A 26,517-nucleotide genomic window follows, 5' to 3' on the forward strand; every position below is an offset into this window, starting at 1 on the left:
GTGGTGGGGGGGGGGGGGGTCACGTGGTTTGATTCTCGAGCCAATGAGGTGTAAGTGCGCATTGCGATCCTGTGCAGAGGGGTTGTTTTATTGAGAGGTTGCTTGTGATCAATGAGAGCTGTCCGTGGTGCTGAAAGTTACATATTTGATTGGCTGATTTTTAGAACCTCGGACAGCGCTTGATGGCATGTCTTTATGTTCGCACATTTTATTTATTTATTTATTTTTTTTTTTTTTCGTTTTTGCAAGTGATTTGTCTTTACTTTTTCACACAAAAAACGGTCTGGGAATAACTGGACTATAGCTGAAACATTAAAAGGCTTACAAGAAAGAAAGAAAACAATAGCCCTACAAAACCAATTCTCCACCATATAGGTTCTGATACCTAATTTGTTGCTGATATAAATTCAAGAGGCGTGAATAATTTGGGCTCAGGCTCTTTTTCATGCCTCACAGGCTCCTCAATTGCAGATAGTTGGCTGCAATTCCTTGAGGGCGCATAACTCTCCAGCTCCATAATAACACAGCCACCAGTGGTCCAATCAGTGTTTGGCTTCACACACAAACCCTGGTCATATGGGTGCTCTATTGTCCGAAACTGCCACAGTGGCCATTGAGCAGGATAGAATCATAGCTTTAAGCTGCTAAAGATGTGTACAATGCCCTTTCAAGATGATTCCTTGTTTTCTACTATATTTTGTCACATTAAAACCTTCATTTTTTAGAAAATATTTAACAGCTACATATATTGCTTTACACAATAGTAAATCAGATGCAAAGGGAACCACTGGCTGCTCTTTTTGTCCATTCATTTTCGCAAAACGTCATAATATTAGTGTTATAAACCAAATTTGCATATGTGGTAATATCGTAGTAGATTTCAAAATAAAATTGGTTTTATTTAATGTTTGAATGTTATGCATCTATCAGGAAAAATGTAGGACTTAATAACACAAAAAAGTCGACATTTTTTATTTTAAATTATTTATATTTTTTTCCACAACATAAATAAGCTCTACTTTTAAAATGAAATCTTAACTAAACACAGTTAAGTTTGTACCTATAACAATGGATTCTATTTAAAGCTGTAGTGCCCAAGTCCAGTCATTCAGGGTTAGAAAAACTTCAGGAATGGACTTTCGGAGGCCTAATGTAAAGCAAATAAAGCACATCATAGGAACACGGGTGGTGGTGTGAGTGGTGATAGATATATTTGGAGAAAAGAGTGGTGATAATTATAATAATGATATAATTGTATTGATCAAAGAAATTAAGCATTAAATATAAAATGATACCCTTAGAAAATAATAAGAATGTACAAATTAATTTCAAAGCAGTATAAGCCAAGGAGCATACAAATGATATTCTTGTGTGTGGCAAGTTTGCAGTAAATTCAGAAAGCAGCAATACTCTCTCCTGATCCCATTATGAAATTCGGCAGGATTTCACATCCCAACGTTTTTCGTGACGTCGAGACAGTTGTTTTGGTCTGATCCCCCCGCCCCCCCAGCCCAATCGGAGGTCCATCTCACACATTCTCCCGGAGCCGAAATGGATCTGCTCATGCAGCGGCTCTGTCCTCCTGTGTGGAGGACCAGAACGCCCTTAGTCGGGTGCTCCCTGGTGCCTGACTGCTGCTGTGAACGGCAGCACTGACATGGAAACCCCCTTCCAGCTGCACAACGACTTCTTCCCAGAGCAGCAGCAGCAGCTCGAGCACTGTAGGTACCAGCACTATTACTGCGGACGGGAGCAGCAGCAGCAGCAGCAGCGCCTCGGCAAGCAGCACGACCAATGTTGCACCTGCAATAGCTGCAACACCTGTGATGCGAGAAAAAGCCTCGTCTTTCGCGGGACGTCGCCGACCACTGTGGGAACTTTAAGGACACCTTCAGAGACATCATCGAGGCAAGGCTACCAGCAGAGTACCGCCTGCGACTTCACACCTTCTAGTCATGGTAGTTCATCCAGATATCCTCATCCTCACCAACATCAGCAGCAGCAGTACTATCGTCAGCGGGGCAGCCTCGGAAGCAGCCACAAAGACAGCAACTCCTACAATGAAATAGCCATGAGCAGCTGCAGGTACAACGGCGGTGTCATGCGCCCGCTGAGCAACTTGGGCTCATCCCGCAGAAACATACACGAGTTCGATTCCGAGTCGCAGCCTCTGCAGCCCATCTGCGCCGCAGATGCGTCGGACACTCTTGTATCCAAGCCGGAGAACAATTCCGCCAACCTGATGCCTTATGCGTCGGTGGACGGAGGGGGTGGCTGCGGCCACAGCAGCGGCAAATCGGGGAAGAAGAAGAACCAGAACATTGGGGAGAAGCTGGGACACCGACGGGCCTTGTTTGAGAAGAGGAAGCGCCTCAGTGATTATGCTTTAATCTTCGGGATGTTTGGGATCGTAGTGATGGTAATAGAGACTGAACTGTCATGGGGAGCCTATGGAAAGGTGCGTATTTTTCCTCAAACTTCGTGGGTAATTTAGTCACTCCTCACCACAACCACTGTGGATGCAAATCGTTTAGATGTTAAAAAAAAAACTTTTTTTAAAAAAAGTGTGGAAGAAAAGTCTGATCCTCTGTTGTCTGATCAAGAAAGAGAACCAGAATGATTATGTTAAGAAACTGCCATGTCCCAATTAGTTGCAAACATTAATTAAGGACATACTCTGTATTTTGAGGAGTGTGCATGGCATCATGTTTAGTCTTGTTTGGCTTTAGTGTTCTCACTCTTTTGCAGGAATCCCTGTATTCATTAGCTCTAAAATGCCTGATAAGCCTTTCTACAATCATTCTCCTGGGGCTGATTATCATATACCATGCAAGAGAGATACAGGTAATGTAAACTTTTTTTTTTTATTCTCCTTCTACGATTTCATTATTATATTTGTTGTTGTTTTAGTAGAGTAATCAAACACTAGTTATAATATTTAAAACATACTATAATCGTTCTGTTGGGTCAGACTTTTATGCAATATTCCACTTGTAATGCTCACCATCCAGGGGGACCACCAGTCATTGGGTTGCAGTTTAACTGTTTGCAGGAAGCATGCTTTTCTACTGCTTGCTTGATGTACAGTTAATGCTGAGATGGAAAGTAGGACTTCGACACTAACAACATTAATAACGATAATTATATAGATATAGATTTTTTTAATATATGATTAAAATTGTTTAAAGAAACATAACACATTTACCTATCTCTGTCCACATATCAGTCCAGCATAAATGCATCTTTCATTTAGCTTCACACTGACTTTTAATACCCAGAAGACAAAACCCAATAACATCTTTGGCAGTTTGCATGTTAATGCACATAGAAATACTCTGTGTAAAAGGGGTACATTTGCTCACCCTTCCAAAAACCTTACAAAACATGCATTCCTCAGATTCTCCACTTAAAATAAAAGGCATCTGAGGTCTAGCGTTGACTTCCAGCCTACAGCCTGTTGGGTAAAATTAAGGTGGTTAAACACAGAAACTAACACTGCTAAGAATTCACAACATTTTACAATATATTGATGTTAAATATTGAGGGAAGACCAACTTGTCCAGAGTTTGATGGATACACTTTAAATCACCAGGGAAGATCGAATTTAAGGGGATTACTATATGGCCAAAAAAAAGTATTTGTAATATGTAAAGTTTGGTTTTATTTTTGCATTATTTTCTTTCATTAAGAATGGCTTTAAAAATAAATTTTCTTTAAATTAATTATTTCCAAGTCTTGCGCTTTTTACTATATGATCTTAATTGTTGGTTCTTTACATTCTCTTCAAATATTATAATTTGTTTACTGGCTTAACCCCTAATAGAGAGTGAATCCACACCATATTTTGTGTTCCAGGGAGGAGAATATGGACAGTGTCTGTGAAATGCCACTAATCTGATTCAAAGCTTCAGATCTAGTGCAAAACTAAAGTGTGTGTTTTGGGTTTTTGTCTGGGGGGTGGGGATGTTGCTTTTTTCTTAGTTGTTTTTTTGTGTGAAAACGTCTGGATTCAATTTGATCATATTTAATTCAAAGTGTAAAGTGCTTAGATTGAGTAAACCTAAACTGGACTTTCTTTACTAAAAATAGAAACCCAGGTATCTTTTAAGGCTTATTTTGTTTGAAAAAATACACACAAACAATGCCTTGATTTTTGTTTCTATCTGCTGTTCTACCCTGTGCCAATCAGAATGCATTACCTACTGTTAGCTTTGATTTCAGAAGTTTATGTAGAAATAAAATGTTTTGGAAGGGTCCCTTTTGCCACAAAACTGGCTTAAATCTGAGGCTACTAAACTTACATTCTGTTTTACTGAAAATGTTTCAACACCCACCCGGTAGTCTTTATCAATTCTGTCAGCTCCCTGACAATCTGTAGAGAGCATTGTGAGTTAGATGCAAATCAAAGACCCACCCTTCATTCTCCTGAGTTTTTGGGGTCTGTTGATTTGTATGAGTTTTGTGTTTGGTAATTTTAATCATGATGCGACTGCTTGTATAATGTTTTTCAGAATTAGTTCAATGACAGAGTTGTATATGCTTGGGAGCTGAAAATAAAATCCCCCCTTCTGCTTAGCGTTCCTTCACCCCTCTTTCAAACCATCTTTCATTTCTGTCAAAAATCTGAGCATTTTTGTCTTCAAAGGTGTGTCCTTTGTTCTTGAGGTGCAATTGTATAACTGAATCTTGCTCAGAGCAGATGGCTCTACTGAGCTGTGACATGCTTTTATGTAGTTGTTGTTTGGTTTCTTCTGTGTAGGAGTGTGAGCTGTCCTTGCTTTACTGGATTGGATAAATAACACAGCTCACCTTTGACTTAAGTGTTCCTGTCTTTAAAATAAATCAGTATTTGTCTGAAAGTATTGTTTGGTTTAAGACCACGGAGCCGAGAGGTGGGCAATAGAGGGTTAATGGGTCCATTCCTCCAACGTCTACCGCTTATCTGTCAGGATCACAGAGGGGTAGCAGCATTTGGGCAAAAGGCAGAGAACCCAAAAGGCAGGTCACCAGTCCATCAGAAGAGATACAACCATGAACACACACACACACAACTTTATATTTCTATCCGTATTGAGACTCTAAATTGACTTACAAGCCTAACCCTGACATTTACCATAACCCTAAGCATTATCTGTATATTCCTAACCCTAACCACACTTAACTGACTCTAGGGGAAAAAATGGGGGTCTGCCACATTAGGACCAGCCTTTGGTCCCATAAGGCCTGTTGGTCCTCAGAAGGTCAGCAAATATACCAAAAATGGTCCTTTATAGGTAAGATAAGCAAGTACAGGCACACACACCCAAACACACTGACACTTGTCTCACTATCTTCGTGGGGCCTTTCCATTGACTTCCATACATTTCTACATCCTAACCGTGACCCTAACCCTTACCATTATGGGTTCATACCTAGGCATAACCACAACCTAAACTCAATTCTATACTTCGTTCTAAACATCACCCCTGACCCAAGAACAGCAATTCCCTGTGTGGTGTCCAAGCATCGGGCCCCATGAGAAGCAGTCAGTCCCCACAATGTGCATTTTCCCTGAAAGTGGGCTCCAAAATGTATTAAAAAAACAAGGAAACACACACACCAACTCCTAAGTGCAATTTAGAGTCACATGTTAACCTAATAGTTATGTCTGAGAGCAAGTAAGAGGAAGCCATCATATCCAGCATGAACAGGGAGACCATGCAAACTCCATGCAGAAAGACCCTTGCCTTGGATTCAAACTCAGGACCTTCATGCTGCAACGGCAACATCTTGCAGCCCATTGATAATAAATTAATAATGAATATGAATAATAATGCAATTAACCATATGTATTTTTTATATGTTTCATGTTGCACGACTGTACCACGAAGAATTCCTAGTTGTGAACTTCTTCACTAACAATGGCAATAAACCCGATTCTGATTCTGAAACGTCAAAGACAAAGTGAAAAGAATAAAAATAACAAAATTTAAATAGATAAAGCATTGAATCTTAATCATAAATCCTGGAAAAGCTGAATGTGAACATCATATCCCTTGGATTTAATTTAATTTTCCCTTCACAGGCTCTGTGATGATTACTCTTGGGGGGGGGGGGGGGGATTTAATATTCAGTTTTGTTTTTTATATACATGCAACAGTACTGAAGTTTAGTCATGGTCTTTTTCGTTTTGGTTCAATTGCATAAAGATGGCTTGCTTCCTGCAGCATGAATCCATCCCCCCAGATGTCCTTTTCCCTGCTGATATTATTCTGTTAGCAGTATTGTGGGGTTGGGCAAAAGGACGGTTTCGCCCAGGGCAAGAGCCAGCACTGCATGAAATCATATCTTTTATAGCTTTTTACTGGTTCAAAAATATGTTGTTTTTATTATCCAAAACCTCCACTATGGCAAAGCACATTTTATCAGAAACAACAACAACACAAGGTTTAGTTTTAGAGATTTAATGTTTTCAATTTAAGGTTTCACAGTTCTTTATTTAAATGAGTTGCCTCAAGTTTTTTTCCCCTCAAATCAAACCTGCTAAGCAATACTTAAAGTGTTTCTTTCTGCAGGTATGATTTTAAAAATGTATCACAGGCCTTAGAACTCTCTCTACTGAGATGCTTCAACACACGTTTTTAAGCTCGCCTTGGAACAGTGTTGTGCTTTGTCTGCATGTCTTCACTGAGTTCATACCTATAAAATTAACTGCAATTGCTGCTGAGTAGATGCATGTTGGCTGAAAGGTTTCATCTATCTAAAACATATTTTTCTTTTTATATAAAATCAAATCAAAAGGAAAAGCTCACATTAAAGAAAATGCAACATAAGCGCTTCCTCAAACAGCATCATGTTCAATCATGTTAATGCATTTTCTTATGCATATGATTGCCTCAATGGGCATACGCTGATCCTGCTGGTTTCTGTCCCGTTTAAGCCTCTCTCGGATATTAATAGATGCCTTATTTTTCTTCTCTTTTCTACTTGGATGAAAAGGTAACCTTTTTTTATTTCTTTTGATCTAAAGTCACATTATCAGTTGAATGGATCAGCCTCGTTGGTAAATTTAGAACTAGCAAATCCCATGAGAGGCTCAATCATTGCATTGTGGCACTGCTTTCAGCTGTGAGTCTTTCTTCATGAAGGATGACAGCAAATCACCAACATCCATTCCACATTTAATTTCATTACAGAGGTGTTTGATTTTCCCTGCAGGCAGGCTCAAATAGACATAAGAAATTAGAAAAAAAAATGGCATGGGTCAAATTTGACACGGTATTTTAACCTTCTCTGACTCCTCTGGCTTCTACACAATTAACTTAAGCAAGGCATGGATTATTACATCAGTTGTGCTGAGGGGGTATCAGGTTGGTTATCCAGTTGAAGTGGATTTTTTGGTTCTTGAAAAGTTCCTTGAGTCATTTAGTGGAAGCAAAGGGTTCCAGTAAAGCTGTTTAACAAAAGCAATATCTGTTTCTATAGTCCAGGGTCTCTCTTGTAACTAATCTTCTCTGTGGTGTTATTGGATAGGTTCTTCCAGCATAATTTGTTTGACTTGGGTATCCGTTATTACACTTTTCAAGAAGCTTGCAAGTCTTAGAACACTATCCAGTAAATTGCATCATAAAGAAGCAGTACCTGAAAATATTAGCCATGTCAAGTCAGACCTTGGATTTGAGTGGGTTTTTCCAAATGGATGATTCCATCCATTTCACCAAATTAGTTCAAATTTGACTTAAGGATAACAGAGTGTATGTTATAAAACTTCCCTTAATCCAACATGACCTAAAATAGTAAAACTTTGTTTTGATTTTGAGTGAAAAGGGAAGAGAATGTGCTTTTTTGTGTGTACATATCTGGTTTCAGTTGTGCATGCTTTCATTATTCTTTCTATAAAAATACTTTTGATTGTCTAAATTGATTATTTCAGCTTTTTCTGTTTGAATTGCAATAAAAGCAAAGATGTCCCTTTGCCCCTGCTATCTCAGGAACACTGAAATGCTCATTTTAGCTCTAAAACAAGCTTGTCTTGCTTCGTGTTTGTTGTCAGCCGTTGTATATTTATCCCACAGAAAGACTGATTAAACCTCTTTGATCCAAGCTTCCCTGACAGTCACATCAAGAACCAAAGCATGTTTCACACCAGATAGCTCTTCCTTCACAAAGAGAGGTTTTTTTTATTATTATTATTTCATATCCTGACCTAAAAAGAAAAGTATTGCAGTAATTGTTTGCCACAGAGTTGATTATTGCAGCTCAGATTTCAACATAAATTCTTAATAACTGAACTCTGGAGACAAATCTAGACCCATTATCATGTCTTTCTCAACACTGCTTATCCCAGGGTTTTGTAAATGTAAAAGATGATGAGAAGCTCTGTCTTGCAATTCATTGGGCCCTCTTGGGGCGTATATAGCAACCAGCTCCCTTTTGCCGTTTAAATCCAGCTCATACTGTTTATGTTGCTACTTCCACCTCACCAGCTGCTCCTTTCCTTCCTCGCTTCAGGCTCTTTTGTGGCTGTTGTTGCTACTCTGTCAAAATCTGTTTCCTGCAGATGAACATATGTGCTGAAGCACACATGCAGACACACATACATGAATGAAGAAATTCCATATTAGCCTTGATCATGTTGCATGTAAACAGCCTTACTGATGATTTTGCTTGTTTTTCATGTCCTCTGTACTTTTGTCTCAAGAGGAAAATTTGACTCAACTAAGTTGCATATTCTAAACATTGAAGAAAGACCCAAATTTTTAGCTTTTATTTGCAGTTTTATGGTACATCTAGTCAAATAAGTAAAAGGCTATACTTATGGATCCAAGCTTTAAAGATTGATACAGATTGCTAAAACATGAATAAATTAAGGACTTTTTAAACAAGTTAAGGTTGTTGTACATCACTATCCTGAAGAAAACCCAAATTTGTCCAAGCTTTAGCTGCTAGATGAGTAATTTTATTTAAAGCTAAAAAATTTTAGAGATATTCCTGCATCTTTTTTTTTAATACATCCACTGTCTGCAACACACTAATACAACCTTGCAATTAAAACAATCCATTAGCATGATGCTGTCACCACCATGCTTAATAGGTACAATAGTCCTAGGTTTTAAAGCCCAACATTGACTCATTCAAACATCAGTCTTGTTATTGACAAGAAGCCTGTCAGTCTAAACTTGCTTTGATGCAGGAAGTTATTCTGTTTTTTGTTTTGTTTTGTTTTTCATTAGTTTTCAGGTAAATGCAGGTTGAGTTTTGGTGATTCCTGGGTTTTTTCTTGAGGACAAGTGGAATTAAGTTTTTAATTTAAAGGCTGATGACTGTCAGATGCTGTTCCCACAATAAAGGAATCATGTGACTGGTTTTAGAAATGAAGAGGGAACAGTTCTCAACATTGGTTAGGGAAAAATATAAAGACCCTTCATCTTAATAAATGTATTCATACTAATCTTACAAAACAAAAAAGTTGCACTCTAAGAGCTCACTCTAAAATCCAACTAACATTTAAAGTGGAGACATAGCTGTCATTTTAACTTTAGAGAAAGTCTCCAGCTCAAAACAAGAGTTTTGCATGTGCCCTTCATTGAATTTGATTTCTATTTTTGGCCCTCGCCTCATTACTCTGCACAAAAATGCTAACATGTTTGCAGTGTTGCCATATAGATTTCTACCTCTAAAGAACTCTTTTTTTTCCCCCTGCTCCTGCAGTAGCATAGATTATGCATGCACATCCATGAGTACTCACAGATGCCTGTCAGAGGTAGTGGGATAAGTCAGGATGATGAAATGTTTTCTCTCAACATTCCCACCAATCACAAAACTGATTTTCTTGTCAGGCTCTTGGAAGAAAAAAATAAAACTCAACACAAACACTTGCCCTCTTGGAGTAGGTAAAATATCCCAAGGTTAGGTCAATCAGGATGGTGGTACAACAACACAATTTTTTGCAGGAATACATCTGCTCTGGCAGAGATGGGTGCCCTACTGTAGTAGTGATTTAATAAAAAACAATCAATACAACTACAGCGTCGGCCACATTTACTGGCACTCTTGAGATAGATGTTTTATAAAAAAAAAAATAAAAATACTTTCATCCTTCTGTACATTTGCATAACTTTAAAATGTAAAAGTGAGGAAAATTTCAACCATCAACTTGAGTAGCCTACATCTTCTTAGTTTTGAAAATTCCCAATTTGAAAAGGTTTTCAACACAATCACTGGTGGCTGAGTTTTTTATGTTAAACATCAACCCTAAAATATTGTAACGAATGTATTTTATTAGGTCTATAGTTAATAATGAGATTATTAATACATGTTTTTGCATTCTTGGTGTAATGTCATCATCCCAGTGCAGGAGATTGATGACAAGGCTGATGTTTTGTTTTGTTTGGTGAAAGATTTCTATGTTGATTTCAGCTCGGTAGAATTGGACCAACTAACTTGGTCCAAACAACTAACTTGGTCCAACAGATGTCTTAATGAAATATTTGGGGGATATCTAAAGTGTCCATGAAGCTATGCTCTCTTGGGAAACTTTGGGAAAAGTTTCCCAAGCTCACAACATCATACTTCTCCGCCTGTTCATCCTTAAATCTCAGAACTACCTATTCATTTTTTTTTTATTTATGTATGTATTTTATTTATTTATTTATTTTTTTTTTTGCAAAAAACTTCTGGTCCAGGCTAAAATCTTGGTATCATAGCAAACTCCAGTGGGTTCGTTTAGAAAAAAACATCTTCCTGCATCACTGAGAAGCAACTACTTTTCATTTAAAGAGCATTTATTGTTTCTTTTTATATACATTTTTTAGCCCTATGCTTGTTATCACTTCCCTTTCAATCCTTTTACTATGTTTTAATATATAAACTCATAATTTGAAAATAGCAATTTTGTTTTGTTTTGATTTTTTAACACAATATAATGTGATCAAAAACAAAAACAGAGTAAATCTTTAGGAGGCAAATACTTATTTGCTGTGTTGTGAATGTAAAGACAGGACTCCATAGTTTAATTAATTTCATTTTTATTATTTACTATTTTTTTATTACAGTTTTAGGATTTATAAAATGTTTTTCTAAGCATGTTTGGTGCAATTGCAGTGAAGCATATCATTTAGTCTGTAACTCTGTCCTGACTTTGACTTCTCATTGCCTAAACCTGATACAAGCTGCATGGAGCTGGGATCCTCTTCTTGCTGTCTGACAGTTGATGAGCTGAGCCTTTTTCTGAGCAGACACAAACTTGCATCAAGGATGTCTTTGCTCGGGGGCATCTGTGTTGAGGACACAATGTCTCTCTTCACCTCGTAATGACAGTTTTGCTGAGTCCTCCTAAACTCACGCAAAATGCTTTTGGGGGCCTTTTCTGTTTTGGCTAAAAGTTATTGCTGACACTCACACAGTGTTAAACTTTACAGTACATAAGAACAGTAACACAGCCCAGTGTCCAGCTTGTTCCAGGAACTCCTTCCTAAGTTGAACTCCACTGCTGTTGTATAACCTTTCCCCTCTTAGTACTGCCATATGTGTCAGAGATATGCTTCGACTTACAGGAGGCTATCTGCATTTCTCAAAGTGAAATCTGTCCTCTACCAACGTAGAGTCCAGACTGGAGTCAGATAACCACCTCTGGCTGGTGACCTCAGTGTTTTAAGTAAACGTCCAAGCTCACAGCAGAAACACCCAGGCATGCCAATTCTAAAGATTATTTATTGATAAAATTTACTGCATTTCAGTTTAAACATGATGATTATTTTGTATTATTAATGTGAACAACTGGAACTGAGCAGCAGTCTCTGCTCACTAAAAGACAGGCATATTTATACACTGACTCTGAAACATTTGCTTGAGTAGACAAAAACCAAAAACAAGTTTGAGACTCTATTTCAAGAAACAAAAGGAAACTGAATCTGCAGCAGCCTTAGATTTACTCAGATTTACTCTGCAAAGTTGCCTCTTAGTGGCTCGCTTTGATACCATAAATAAAGCATTGCATTAATTCCTAATTGGACTGAACCTCTCAAACTAATTTACTAATGAGACTGAGTGATTTAATTCTCAATGACAAGATATATGTTTCCATCTCCACATTACACAAATTAAATATTGAGTCGCACTCCATTAGTTTTATTAAGAGTTGCGAAACCAGTAACTAAACTAACTGGTGATTTGCCTGAAGCTCTCCCAAACAGCTCGAGGTTCATGGAGGGAATAAAGCTTAAGACACAATCAAGTGTGCAGTACATCAACTTGACATGAATAAACCTCTGCTGTGATGAGATATGGGACATGCACTCTCAGTGATTAGACTGCAATGAGTCCATCAGAAAACAAGCGGGCTATCTGAGAGAAACCATGTCTAAATGAATGTGTCTTCAGTATTAAATGATGACCTCTCGACTTGCCCTTTGAGCTTTGTGTTGCAAATTAGGGAGAGGTCTTTTATTTTATTTTCATGATGAGACCGCAATAAAAAAAAAAAAAATGTGAGCAATGTTTGTTGGATCTGAGAATTATGTGTTGCTCATGAACTGTCCCTGTTTTTTTTAATTCTGGGTATTTACTGGAAGTAGGGGGGTAGTATTGGCGAGGGTGTTGCAATACGATACACGTCACGATACTTGGGTAATGATACGATATTATCACGATATTGCATAATATATTGCGATATTTTACATAGCTAATATTGAAGATACTGTAAATGTAGAGAAAAAAGAGCAAGTGCTGTATATATTCATCAGAAGACATTGATCTATCAGTTATCTTGTTATTTTGGTAGCCATGTTATTTGGGGTTTGAGTCAGTCACTGTGACTGCCTCTACTATAAAAATGTTGATGCTCGCCACAGCAAAAAAGCTTAACGGCGCCATCTACTGGAGCGGCATTGCAGAAGTAACTCGTTTACCCCGGAGTAACCGTGTGGTTGAAATTCAGGATAACTTTAAAGTCCTTCCTGAGTGAAATTTGTTTTTCTTTGTATGTTGAGTTTTTAGTTAAACAGAAACACAACAGTAGCATAGGATGCAGAAGTTTGTCATGCAACCAGAGGTTCACCGGTTTGAACCCTAACTTCCTCCATCTCAGTCATTGTTTCCTTCAAACAGACAATCACACCCAATGTTTCTGCTTATGAGGGTCAGAGATCCTGGTAGGGTCTATGTACCACAGCTGTGTTTCTATCAGTATGCCACTGTTAGGGTTAATGATATCCATCCATCCATTTTCTGACACGCTTAATCCCGATTGGGGTCACGAGAGGTGCTGGTGCCTATCTCCAGGTGTCTATGGGTAAGAGGCGGGGTACACCCCTGGACAGGGCAACACAGATACAAACAAATAACCATTCATACACACACTCACACCTAAGGAGAATTTAGAGATGCCATTTAACCTAGCAGTCATGTTTTTGGACTGTGGGAGGAAGACAGGGTACCTGGAGAAAAACCACACAGGAAGAACATACAAACTCCATGCAGAAAGACCCCGGGCCGGGAATCGAACCTGAAAGCTTCTTGCTGCATGGCAGCAGTACTACCTACTGCGCCACTGAGCAGCCCAGGTAAATGATAATAACCCCTCATTGTCTTAGAAATAAACCAATTCACACAAGTTATTTTTCTGCAAAAGAGGAGAGTGGACCCAGATGGAGAATTGCAGTCCCTGAATGTCTGTGGTCAACTCTGCTGGGACCTCTCTGTCCCCTGCCTTCATTATCGGACTTCAAAGGAGTAACAGGAGGGGTCCGAAGTTTACACATACAAAATGGGGGGTGCAGGTTTATCGCTGGTGGTGATCAATCACCTGCAACAGCATAGCTGGATAAGGCCAGGCCCTTCCTGGAAGAAACATTTGCTCTCCCCGTTTGAAGTTAAAACAACACATTCCTAGCAGGGCAAATACCTGTAACTTAGTTCAAATTAAATGATGACATTTACATTTTTCTAACAGCCACAGGGCAGTTGTGGCTACAATGAAGACTGCCACCATCAGTGTGTGCATGAATGGATGAATGACTGACTGTATGTAGTAAAAGACACTTTGAAGTCTCCTGACTAATATAAAAGTACAAGCCATTTCCCATTATTTGATTTTATATTTTCCTTACCACTTTTAATGAGTTCATAGGCATATATCTCCAGGCACCTTTAATGCTGCACTTTTAGGTAATTTTATTAGATAACAAATTCCTATTTATTTAATTTTAAAAAATTTTCACACAAAACTATGAAATAACCCTTACATGATGCATTAATGTCATATACCTTATTTTTTAAAGTACATAACTGTCAGGTTTATGTATTCAGAATTGATGAAGTATACTTACTCAAAATTAATACTAATTAGTGTAATTGTTTTAAATACATACAATTTTTTGTTTAATAATCAGGTAACCTTTATACAATTCAAACAATAAACTTAATGTATTTGAAATAACTACACTCATTATATGAATTTTGGGTAAGAATGCTTTACTGTATTAATACATAAACCTGATGATTATCTATTTCAAATAAATTAACTTTATTATACAATGAATATGTATCATGTAATTGGTTTTTGTTAAAACAAAAAAAATTAATGAGATTTTTTTTGTATACATTTACATAAATCTCCAAATTTGGGTGAAATATTTATGTAAGTGTGTCAATGTCTGATTGGTTCTTTTCTTTTTTTTTTTAAGATTATCTGACATGACCTGAAAGGCAACAGCGGAGTTCAGATTTTCCCTTTACTCCCTTTCACAGACAGCCTGGGGGCAAAGCCTGTCACAGAGGAGGACAAGCAGATTGGTCTGACAGAAATATGACAGAAATACATGTAGCCAGGACAACCTTTTAACACTGTGATCAGCTGAGAGGAGACTTTTAGTTTTGTGAAACATCTGTAGCTTATTTCAACACAATATGTTTATCCTCGGTTCAGATTGTCATATCAGCATCAATCTCTCTTCAAAAGCACATAAGTTATCCCCTACTGTATTTTACTCATCAGGTATTGTCTGATTTCCAGATTAGATTGGCTGCCATGTTTTTTCATAAAAAATGTGGATAACATCAGAATAAAAACTTTAAAGAACTGCATATATTGCACTTACTGTATGTATTACTACATTGATTTTTTTTTTTTTTACTGCAAAAGCCAGTCTAGGATGACTTTGTTACTGTAAACAAAGAAAGTTCTCTGAGAGGAACTTTATTTTAAACACAATTTCTTTACTAAGCTGTAGGAAGAAGAATTGATGGAATTAGTGATTAAAAATAGAAATAGAATTAGAATAGAATTGTCAGCAAATTGCTACATTAAAATACTTGCATTGTATGGTTCTAACCATGTATTTACACTGAGTATACAAAGTATATAGTTTCTTAGTTTCTCAATTTGCACTGTGGTTAAATATGCACCAATTAAAGTTTTTTTTTTTCTTTTATTTTCATCAAATTGTTTTACCATCTGAAAAAAAAACCCAAGGGCAAAAAAGAGAATTCCTTTGCATTGATGTGTACATTTCAAGTTTCAAAATCGTTAAGAATGAAATTTGTTGTTTTTTAATGTAACTATATCATGATTTATTTTACTCTTAGCCCAGTGGATCAGTGGTTATCAAAGTTTGTGGCTTATCATTCAAAAAATAAAACTGACTAAACTGACTTGACCAATTAAGAAAACATGGAAACACAATTCTCTCATAAATGAGCAATGCAATATTCAATTCAGTTTCAATTCAGTTTATTTATATAGCGCCAATTCACAACACATGTCATCTCAAGGCACTTTACAGTTCCACAAGATCATACTGTCAAATTGATTCAAAGTTTTTTATCTAAGAAAAACCAGTTGATTGGATCGACTCATTGACTCAAATGCAATCCCTCACACAATATGAAGCTATTTTACCCTGTTGTTTTTATTTACAGCTGGTAGAAATTGGATTTACATTATTTAATTACAATAAATTATATATCAACAATAACTAATATGAATTGTCCAGCAGTTGGGCCCCTTTTACTTTACTCAGTATGGGTTTCTTCACATGGTACACGCTGAAGGAGCTGGCATGCATATTAGAAGGTTGCTCCTGGCTCCCACCAGATGCTCCCACCTGTAATATCCTGTTCAGATTTCTTCAACTGAGAAGACTCTCAGTTAAGGTGACCTCTTTGTGTTTCTCTAAAACACATAAAGTTTCCAGTGTATTGTGACAGAAGTATTTTTAAATCTTTTAGGTACAGGAAGTTTTATCTACTGTGTTTTGTAATTTTATCAAGAATGTTTTAATTTCAAGAAATTTTAAATGACTCATGTCAGCAACACACACTGTGTGCCTTTAGTATTTTACTCCATCTGTTTATCATAACTTCTACTGTGAGCAGGGGATATTTTCTCATCTAAGGTAAAGGGCCTTTAGGGGTGTTGTATTTCAGGTCATCCATTACTATAATTGCTTTTACACACCAAGTAGGCTTTCCTCATGCAACCTACCCTAAATGTTTAATTACGCAGTTTTAAGGTTAACAAACTCCGTAATTGCTTTTGACAGGGCCGGTTTGTTGGCTAAAACGTACAATAAAACGGGCCTTGTGCTTTCTACAGACAATAGACTCAACTGCTAGAGTCTCAGTTCTTCCAGTAAAAAGCTGTAGTTGAGTTCAGTCCCAGCTTGTGTTTCATTGTCTACATTACACTTAGTTGGAAAGCCAAACAAGGGCAAGCTGTGGTTAGAGTTACGCACTTCTCTGACAGATGTCAGTCTGTTCAAGAAGCTCAGTGTCAATCATTTGAAATGAACAACTGCCCTTGAAATTTTAATGTCTGTTTTTTCTTGAGTTGGAGAGGAGACTCATTGCAGGTTTCATATAAATGTAAATGAGTTGCAGAGGCTTTGTGGGACCGTTGTACTGTTTGTTCAGGGACATGTGTTTATAGTAACATTCTCTGCTTTGTATGCAATATGCCAGCTTGTTACTTTATATTTCTGCCACTGAAGCATTCGAAGCATAATTGACTCAGAGGTGTGTAGTGTACACTAAATTCTGCGTGTTAATGTGAAGCGGATGAAAAGCTGTGGTTTTCAGAGTGTCTTTTGAAGCTGTCAAACTACGCCAAGCATTCATGTATGTCTGCAAAAGAACTGCTAGCTGTTGGCTTTATTGATTCTTTGTGCACTTATCTTTATCCTCGAGATGAGCACATTAAACAGGAGCTTTTGTTCAATGTGGCATATGAGATTCTTTTAATATTCTATTTTATGTCGGCGCTAAATTTAACATCTAGGTCACTGATCCCATTAGCCCTTCACGAGTAGGACAGTTCCTAATTACTGTAACAAGAAATCCCAAACTTAACTAACTGAAAGAATGTTGGCTTAATATCAAATTATGATCTCCCACAGCTCAGCTGACGATCATGAACAATTAACTGCTTTAGTGTGTTTAAAACAGCCATACCAATGTAAAAAAAATGATATTTACAAATATTAAGCTTTCTAACGTAAGAAAAAGTGGATGTAGATAGAGACTTAGATAGATTGCATTGTAAATGTCTGAACATTTGAGGAACAGTTTATAGGAATAAAGAAAGCCTTCATAAAGAAAGCCACAACAGCATTTTTCTCATATTTTTTTAGATTATTTTTTTATACAGAGAATTAAAAAAGTGCATTTTATATTAAAACATATGACCAGACATAGAAATATACCAAATAAAACTTAAAAACTACATAAAGAAATTGTACTTTTACAGAGAATGAGAGACTAAGGACAGAAAGGCAGGATTTTGTTTTGCAAGGAAATATTGTGAAATGGATTTAAAAATGTACATGTTAATATTCTAAAACTATCCTAAATGCAAATAGTAAACCTAGAAATTAAGATTTAAAGAGATCCTCTATACTTTCTAACTTGCTTATTGTTAAAATATATATGATTTAATATGCCTGTAAGTAAAAATAATAATCGTAACAATACACGATTTTTAGCACCTTAAGGGAAAACGAAGTTGTAAAGTGCTCCACAAAATAATATTTTATGGAACACAGAAAAATGTATAAACAAAAGAAAAAATTATTTTTATTTTTTGTATCTATTCTGTCTCAGTTTTGTCTAGCAGGGATCTCCAACCTTGGTCCTGCTTGTTTCAGATGTGTCTCTCCTTCACTACACCTGTTCCAAACACTATGAAATCCTCAGCATTGTGCTGCTGAAGTCTACTAGTAAGATTCAAAGTCACATATTGAAACGAATAGAGTCCAAGTTCCAAAATTAAAAATAAAGGTTAGGAACAAAAAAGAAGAGGCAACAGAAGAGACTGCAGAGAACCAGTGAATGTGGCGAGGAGAAAAGACTAAGAGCTTGATTTTTGATTGTTCCCAATTCCTAATCCTTTACCTCTCACAGATTCAACAGAACACTTTCATTGGTAGGAAAGGAACTTCAGATTGCTGTGCCTAATTTGGACAGCCTTTAGCCTTATAGACGTCATTACGCAACAGAAAATCACACAGATGACGCTTGTCAAAGGAGGAAAATATACTTCTAAAAATAACTACAAAAAGCATAAGGTACATTAATGTAGCTCTCCATTATTAAAGACAAAACTTATGAAGATGCATGTGTAAGACAGAGTACACTTGAAGAAATAATGTATTTTTGTTTAACTCTGTGAGATGGTCTATGCCTATAGGTTGCTATTATGCAAAGGATTCTGGCCAACCGCATAGTTCCTATGCGCTGGATAGGATCATTGGGAGGTCCCTGTGCTAAAGGAATAAATGATAGGAAGCATCTTCATTCCTGTTCTACTTCCTTACTGCCAGCCCTATTCAGACAGCACTTATTATGGTGACTGCTGACGATTTTGCTTAAGTGCCCTTATCAATTTGCAGAATTTTAAATCATTCAAACGCTTTTTAACAGCTGGTGGGATTCATGAACAGTTTGAAAACCAGGTGATGCTAATTAGGTAATTATTAGCATTATCTGATCTGGGAAATAGAAGGATGTTAAAAATATTTAATCTCCATAGTCCCACACATTCTCATCTTCATACTTTGGACCTTGTGCTGCCATATGGCACTGACTGTGAATAACAGTATTTCCTCATAACTCTTTTTTATCTGATCACTTTTTAGTTAACTTCAAACTTACTTTAACAGAGTTCTCCTCACCCAAAAGAAGTTTTCACTTTAGCAGACCGTTAAAAGATAATGCAGTTATATATTTTTTAAGAATCTTTTGCACTTTGTAATTCCTCTGTATCACTGAACAAAACGGCAGAGGGTAACCATTTAATTTATTCCCCTTTACAAATTTCTGATGTTGTTGATGTGGTTACTTCTTCTCTGTGCACTGCTTTAGACAATGTAACCCCTTTGAAAAAGAAGAACTGTATTAATAGGAGGCTTAGCTCCTTGGTTTAATACAGAGCCGTGTACAGCGAAGAACAATTCTAGTAAACTGGAGAGAAAATGGTGCTCTATGTGTCTACAGAAACTATTTGATCTAGAAAAACAGTTTACTGCAGTATAGAATTACCTTTTGTGAAACAAGAGCAGAATATTTCTCTTCATTAATAGAGGAGAATAGGAATAATCTTGAATTTAACAAACTCACAAAGAGGTATAGCTCTGTTGAACAGTCCGTTTCCCCTGCTCTTAGTGTTAATGATTTTATTTGATTCTTTATAAATAAGAGTTATTACATTAAAAATAAGATCATGGCACCTCTAGATATGATGTGTTTATCTCTGAATGGTGAGGTTAATTGGACATAAAAAAAAAATAAAAAAAAATGGACATAGATATAGAACCTGAACTGTGTTTGAACTGTTTTGATCCAGATTAACTTTCAGAGTTGACAAAATTATTATCTTCATCCAAACCTTCAGCTTGTGTGTTGGATCCAGTTCCTTATTTAAGGAAGTATTCCCTCAGATTTCCCCCTACACTTTAGAAATTATTAACCTATCCTTGTTCCCTGTTAGGTAGGCCTAATTCTCTTTACTATATATTTGATCCCAATTAGTAGAATTATTACACAGCATGTGATTAATTTCCATTGTTATCCTGATGATACTCAGCTTTATCTGTCCCTGAATCCTGAGGAAACTAACCGACCAGGCTCAGACCATTTGACCCAGACAGAACTGGTTAGCTTTATTGAAAGCTCTGGATAATATGAGGTGTTAGCTGGGACCGGCTTGCTGGTGTCTCTTTAGAGACGGAATCACTAATTGGTTATAAGTTCAGTCCGTGTCCAGAGGAGGGAGTGGAAGTCAGTGGGATGACTTCTCCACTACATGTGGCGGGAACCGAACAGAGTGGTCCAGGAGCAGAGTAGAGCAGCCTTTAGAGCGGAAGCCAGCTGATGCTGAGAGCAGGAGAGTCCTGAGGAAGAATCCAGAGCAGGTAACAAAGCAGCAGTCCAGACCAGAAGATCAGAGAGATATAAAGGTACAAAGGGGATTATCCAAGCCGGTGTCAGGGGACAGATCCGAGTTTGCCATCAGGCAGAGTACTAAAATCAGTCCGACAACAGGAGACGGACAGAAACTGACCAAATCAGGGGCAGACCAAAACTCAAGAATCCAGTGCCAAAAACAGGTTAGGATCAGGTAGTCAAAAAACAATGCAGGGTGCGCTAGAAACTTCTCACACTTGGCCTCGAATAATTTTGCTCCGATGGCTGGAAAACAGGCAGTATATATAGGAGCTGGAAACGGGTGGATCAGATCAGCGGTAATGAGCAACCGGGCAGAGTTAAACAGGTGAATAGAATGAGAAATTAAGCCAGCCACAAGCGCAAAGATCATAATACTAACCCATCAGACTACAGGCATATCTTGAAGACGTAAAAACCTGAATGACTCTAATCCTTCTGCTTCTGAAAGCAGACAGAACAGAAGTTGTTGTATTTGGACCAATCTTTGAGAAAGATAATTAGAAAATGACTTCATCTGGTGAGATTAAATTATTATTAGTTTATAAAGTAAAAAAAACCTTGGTGTTATTTTTAATCAGGACTTGGAAATCCCATATCCAAGATTTTCTAGAATTCTTTTATTATCTTAGGGATTTTGCAAAAGTTGGGATTTTGCTTTTTTCCCAGTTTTTAGGTTTTTTTGTATTGTTTTGTATAATATCTTCATAATAGATAAATAATATCAAATAATTGGTTTCCTGTCTGAAAAACGTATATGCCCATATTGTGGCAAATAGTCTAAAAGGCAGTTAAGTACACTATGGGGTTTGAAGGTCTGTGCTATGATTTGGTTAAATCCTGAGTGCTAATGAAGAGATGTTGGAAAGCTGACTCCTGCATTATGAAGACATTGCAGTAAGTGAAAGCTTTGCGGCTCCCAACTGCTTATAAAGTGTTTCATGGCCTGATCTAGAGGAGATAAAAGCATGAATGACAGTAAGTCACTTTAAGTAAGTGCTGTTATCAATCATGCAACAGAAATTACTGTAGAGCATTTTTATGCTCAATGAAGGGATAATATATCTAAATCAATTAGAGGATACAATTAAATGTTTTGCTGAAATAAAATTGTTTAAACAATAAAACGCAATAACAGATTTTGCTTATTGAAAATGGAAAATAGAATTAAACAAAATTCCCTCAGTGTTTATCCAACTGCACATGATGTACTTAGATGCATTATTATTTTACCCAATCTTTTGGGCAAAGGTCCAAGCATTAATACCAGCGTATATCACACAGAAAGTTGTGCTTGCTGGTAAAATATTATGCAGTCAGTGACTGTTTACCCAATCCTAACACCAAAAGTCTTAATCTGCTGCTCTGGATGTCGCTTCACTTTAAAGCAATTGTGGGCCGTAAAAAGTGGGCCTTAATTATTTAAATATTCTTATTATTTTCAAGAGACCTTGCAGCATTTTGCTTTCATATATATATATATATATATATATATATAGTCAATAAACATTTGATGTTCTCTGTTTTTAGTACAGAGAAAATTGTGCAAATGATCAAACTTGACAGCAATGTACATGCATTACACAAATTTGTCCAAAAAAGCTTTTATTTTGAAACTTAATGCTGCACATTTAACGGTGAAACTGAATTAAATTGTGTTGCATTTAATTGAATGTTTTTTTGTGAGTTGGCTTGATTAGATATGTAGAAAGACTTCACAGAAAATAAATGTGAAAAGATAAATCTGACATGGGATCCATGAGTATGCCAAAAAAATCAGTAATTCCCCCAACTCACTTCAAATTCTGTAGCTTAAGATTTCGTTCAGGCTGTGAAGCTTTATTAAGGTTGCGCTTAAAGTTCAGCCAACCTTTGCACAATTTTGCCTCTAGCTATGTTACTGTGTAAGCAGAAAGATTTTACTGCATGTGCATATCACAACCACACATATTGGGCGGGTTTATGATGAAATGTACTTGTATAGTTATTTTCTTTTTCTTTTTTAGAAGGCTGTCCACTCAGAAAAAAAACTGACGCCTGAAATGTTCACTTATATTTGCTGACGGCAACATTTTTTTGAAATATCTACTGCTGCTTGTGACGGCTGGTGCAGTCAAAGGACCTTGACATGATTAAGTGAATGGAGCGAGAGCAGCTGTGGAGGAACATCAGCGTTGTGAGAGAGAGAGAGGGGGAAGTTAATATGGCTCGATAGCACTTGATTTGCAACCCAAACCAGAAAACAGAAACCTCCCTAAGACGAGAAAGATTGAGACAGTCTGTCCACACCCATGAGTGTGGTAAAGGATCATGTGTAAGCAGAAGTGATGGCAGCCATTGCGGAAGATCACAGTACATTGGATCGAAAAAGGTAAAGATGAGGTTTTAGCTGTAGTAGAGGTGACCATGGGATGGAGCTGCAATATATGACAGAGGACAGGGAGGAGAAGAGTGATGATAGCCACTGAAATCCATTCACACTCACTCTCCTGTGAAACTGTCTGCCTTCTGGTCAGAGCGGCCAGGCGATCAAAATCTTATGCTAATGCACAGGTGGCAGATGTTCTAATCAGAGAGATGCATTTAGTTTGAAAACATTTACAGCATGCCGCAAAGGAAGCATTATGTGTTAGAGCTTTTGTTTAGATGAGCTGGAGATGGAAAGAGAAAGACATTCCCTTAATTTGCCTGAATCTTTAAGGGAGATTTTGTGATTACTTTTAACTATTTGACATATTAGTTTATCTTAACAAAAGCAATGTTCTTATGGAAGAAATATCCCATCCAACGCTCAGGAGTGTCTGGTATCCCTTCGTTTTTCATCAGTTAATCAGGGTCGATTAGTGAAGTATATGAAAAGATTGAATATCTGTAGCTTTGCTGGGTAGAGCTAAGGTCAAAAATGCGAAACGTACACACAGCCAAAGATCCATTTGATTGGGAGTTTGAACAAAAGTACCCATTCAACTTATGTCCATATTGAAAGTCTAAAAGCAGATATTGAATACATGAATGTTAAAATAATGTTGCTTGGAAATGTTGGATCATAAATCTTCATAATATTCTTGTCAAATAACAATTTCTCTGAATGCTGCTCAATACATGTCAAAGTACCTACCTAAACTGCCAAAAATATCCAATTTCCTATTCAAATCTATAAATTAAAGTGTTTCAATAGGGTATTGGGCCAGATGTTTAAAATCAAGGACAAATATCTTCCAGTGTTTTTATATGATATATATATAGTCGTTCTCTTAGTGAATTCCAGCATAGTACCATTTAAGGCTGCCATCTTTACAATGAATAAAATTGTGAAATACCTTTGCAACTAAATATTCAACTGTTTTTGGTATTATAACTCAGTTGAAATAATTTCAAATGACAGCAACTTACTCATATAGAGGAGACAGCAGACATTTTTATGTCTATTGCATTTTTCTGTCATTTTTCTGTCTATTTATTGCAAATGAGTCTAGCTACTGTTTTTCTATTGTTCTGTTGTTCTATTTCTGTCCATGTATGTGAAATTACTGTAGTTAAATTGTCCTTTATTAACATCACCAGATTGAAAAACACAATGTTCTGTACCTTTGCTTAAATTTAGTTATTTTTTCTATTGACCTACATTAATATTCAGTTTAGCAACATCAAAATATGTTTTTTTAATTCAAGTCTACTTGAAATTATCGGCCTTCAAGGCTTCATCACTTCCATTTTTCCTGCTTTATTTACAGCTTTTTATGGTAGACAATGGAGCCGATGACTGGAGGATAGCCATGACATATGAGCGCATCTTCTTCATCTGCCTGGAAATCCTGGTGTGCGCCATACACCCCATCCCAGGGAACTACACCTTCACCTGGACGGCCCGTTTGGCATACTCCTACGTCCCATCAAAGACAGATGCGGATGTGGACATCATCCTGTCCATCCCAATGTTTCTGAGGCTGTATCTCATCGCTCGGGTCATGCTGCTCCACAGCAAGCTCTTTACTGATGCCTCTTCCCGGAGCATCGGTGCCCTCAACAAGATCAACTTCAATACTCGCTTTGTGATGAAGACCCTCATGACCATTTGTCCTGGCACTGTTTTGCTGGTCTTCACCATCTCGCTCTGGATCATCGCTGCATGGACAGTGAGAGCTTGCGAGAGGTGCCTGGATCAGTTTTTCAACCTTGGACTGTGCTTCACAGCCCCAAACATAGATAGAACCATAAAAATAGACTAATCACTTCTCTGCTCATTGTTTCCGAGCAACAGAAGAGACTGATTTAAATATAACAGACTGAGCAACACAATAACTATCTTTGAAATCTTCAAAAGCTAAAGATCAAAGTAAAATATTAGGTGTAACTTAAAACTTTTATTGTTTTCACAGGTATCATGATAACCAGGACATAACCAGCAATTTTCTTGGAGCCATGTGGTTGATCTCAATCACGTTTCTGACCATTGGTTATGGGGATATGGTCCCTCACACATACTGTGGAAAAGGAGTCTGCCTCCTAACGGGCATCATGGTTAGTGTACATTGGATGGTTATACCCTTTATGGTGATTTTTTATGCATAATTTTCTCATAATTTAAATATGCCGTTTTTACTTTTTTTCTGGGAGGAAAGTGAGAATCATATAACCTTAATAACACAGTTTACGATTCAAACAGGTCCATATCTATTTGCTTATTAACTCAAATTAGTCCCTGCTCAATTGAAAATAACCATCCTGTCATGGTATAAGATCTAAAACCACCTACATGCAATCTACTTAGCTCTTTCAGCGACTGTATACAAGAAAGAGACACAATGAAACATGAAAGCAATAAGCAAATAAAACTTTATTTGGAATAGAAAAGTAAAGAGATTACATAGTTAATGTCAGCTATAGCTCTGTCAGTGGCTCAGTCCAAGAAAAAAAAAAAAGAAAACGGAGCAAAGGCTACTATCTAAAAAGACATGTAGAGTAAATCAGTAAGAGTAAATAAGGGGAGTTGTGGCCTAGTGGTTAGGGCCTTGCGCTTGGGTCAAAGAGGTTCTGAGTTAAACTGAAACTGACCGCCACTCTGGTTCCCTGAGTAAGACCCTTAAACTTATAATTATTATTAAAGCAATGACTGCACCAAAAACTGCATAAGTAGAGAAAACAGAAAAGAGAGGTTTGTGTCCTCCATCTGTCCAACCCTATAGCAGCATTATTACTATACCTCAGTGACTTATATGAATATTTGAGCTTTACCAGAGAGTAACACTTTAACCCAAGTCTAAAGATTGTACGTAAGAGGATGTCTGCCTCACATAAAAACTAACACTTTTTTAACAGGAAAGTAACCTAATCTCTCCACATACTTTGTACAGAGTAACATTAACACTGCTAGAGGAACCAGCCACAGGGGTTAACAGTATGAGTTTCATCTAAGGAATCCGATGTGGTCAAAAGACCAATTGGGGGGGAAACATCGAGGGATTTGTAATTATGAGGGCATAGAATGGCCCTGGATATAAACTTAGAAGATAATGTGTCAGCTGTGACTTGTCATCAGGTCTCTTCATTTCTTTTCCACAAAATGAGGTGAACAATTTTATTCCAGCTCTTTTACCTGTGTTCTTTTAGGGTGCTGGCTGCACTGCCTTGGTGGTAGCTGTTGTGGCAAAGAAACTGGAATTAACCAAAGCTGAAAAACATGTTCACAATTTCATGATGGATACCCAGTTAACAAAAAGGGTATGCCAGTATTCCTCATTCAAAATACTGTTTTTTTTCCTCCACTCCTTTGGTTTTAATCCTTGCTGTATTTTTGCATTTACAGGTAAAAAACACAGCTGCGAATGTTCTCAGGGAGACGTGGCTCATCTACAAAAACACCAAACTGGTGAGGAAGATGGACCACGCAAGAGTCAGAAAGCATCAGAGAAAATTCCTTCAAGCCATTCACCAGTAGGTTCCGCATCCATAAATTAATTCATTATATCATAGGATTTTAATTAAAATGATCAAAAACCTGAAATCTGAATTGTTTGACACCTGTAGCAAACATACATGTGCTCATATCAGTCAAGAGTGCTGCGTTTCACACATAGCATGCCAAAAATATGTCAATGTGCT

The 26,517-nt window shown here is 37.2% G+C and overlaps 1 protein-coding gene across 3 annotated transcripts in view; it reads left to right on the forward strand.

The window, feature by feature from the left end:
• The first annotated feature begins 1,520 nt into the window (after positions 1 to 1,520).
• Positions 1,521 to 26,517, forward strand: part of kcnn2 (potassium channel, calcium activated intermediate/small conductance subfamily N alpha, member 2) — a 38,825-nt gene continuing 13,828 nt past the window's right edge. For 2 of the 3 annotated variants that reach the window (XM_015387268.1, XM_015387267.1), the window contains exons 1-6: positions 1,521 to 2,458; positions 2,749 to 2,844; positions 24,150 to 24,568; positions 24,795 to 24,936; positions 26,026 to 26,136; positions 26,222 to 26,349. In XM_015387268.1, coding sequence (XP_015242754.1) covers positions 1,658 to 2,458; positions 2,749 to 2,844; positions 24,150 to 24,568; positions 24,795 to 24,936; positions 26,026 to 26,136; positions 26,222 to 26,349 — 1,697 coding nt within the window. In that variant the 5' untranslated portion in view covers positions 1,521 to 1,657. The remainder of the gene's footprint in view (positions 2,459 to 2,748; positions 2,845 to 24,149; positions 24,569 to 24,794; positions 24,937 to 26,025; positions 26,137 to 26,221; positions 26,350 to 26,517) is intronic. The other variant, XM_015387266.1, reaches the window with a different exon arrangement.

This window comes from Cyprinodon variegatus, unplaced genomic scaffold, assembly GCF_000732505.1.
Source record: "Cyprinodon variegatus isolate N-32 unplaced genomic scaffold, C_variegatus-1.0 Scaffold390, whole genome shotgun sequence".
Taxonomy (NCBI): Eukaryota; Metazoa; Chordata; class Actinopteri; order Cyprinodontiformes; family Cyprinodontidae; genus Cyprinodon; species Cyprinodon variegatus.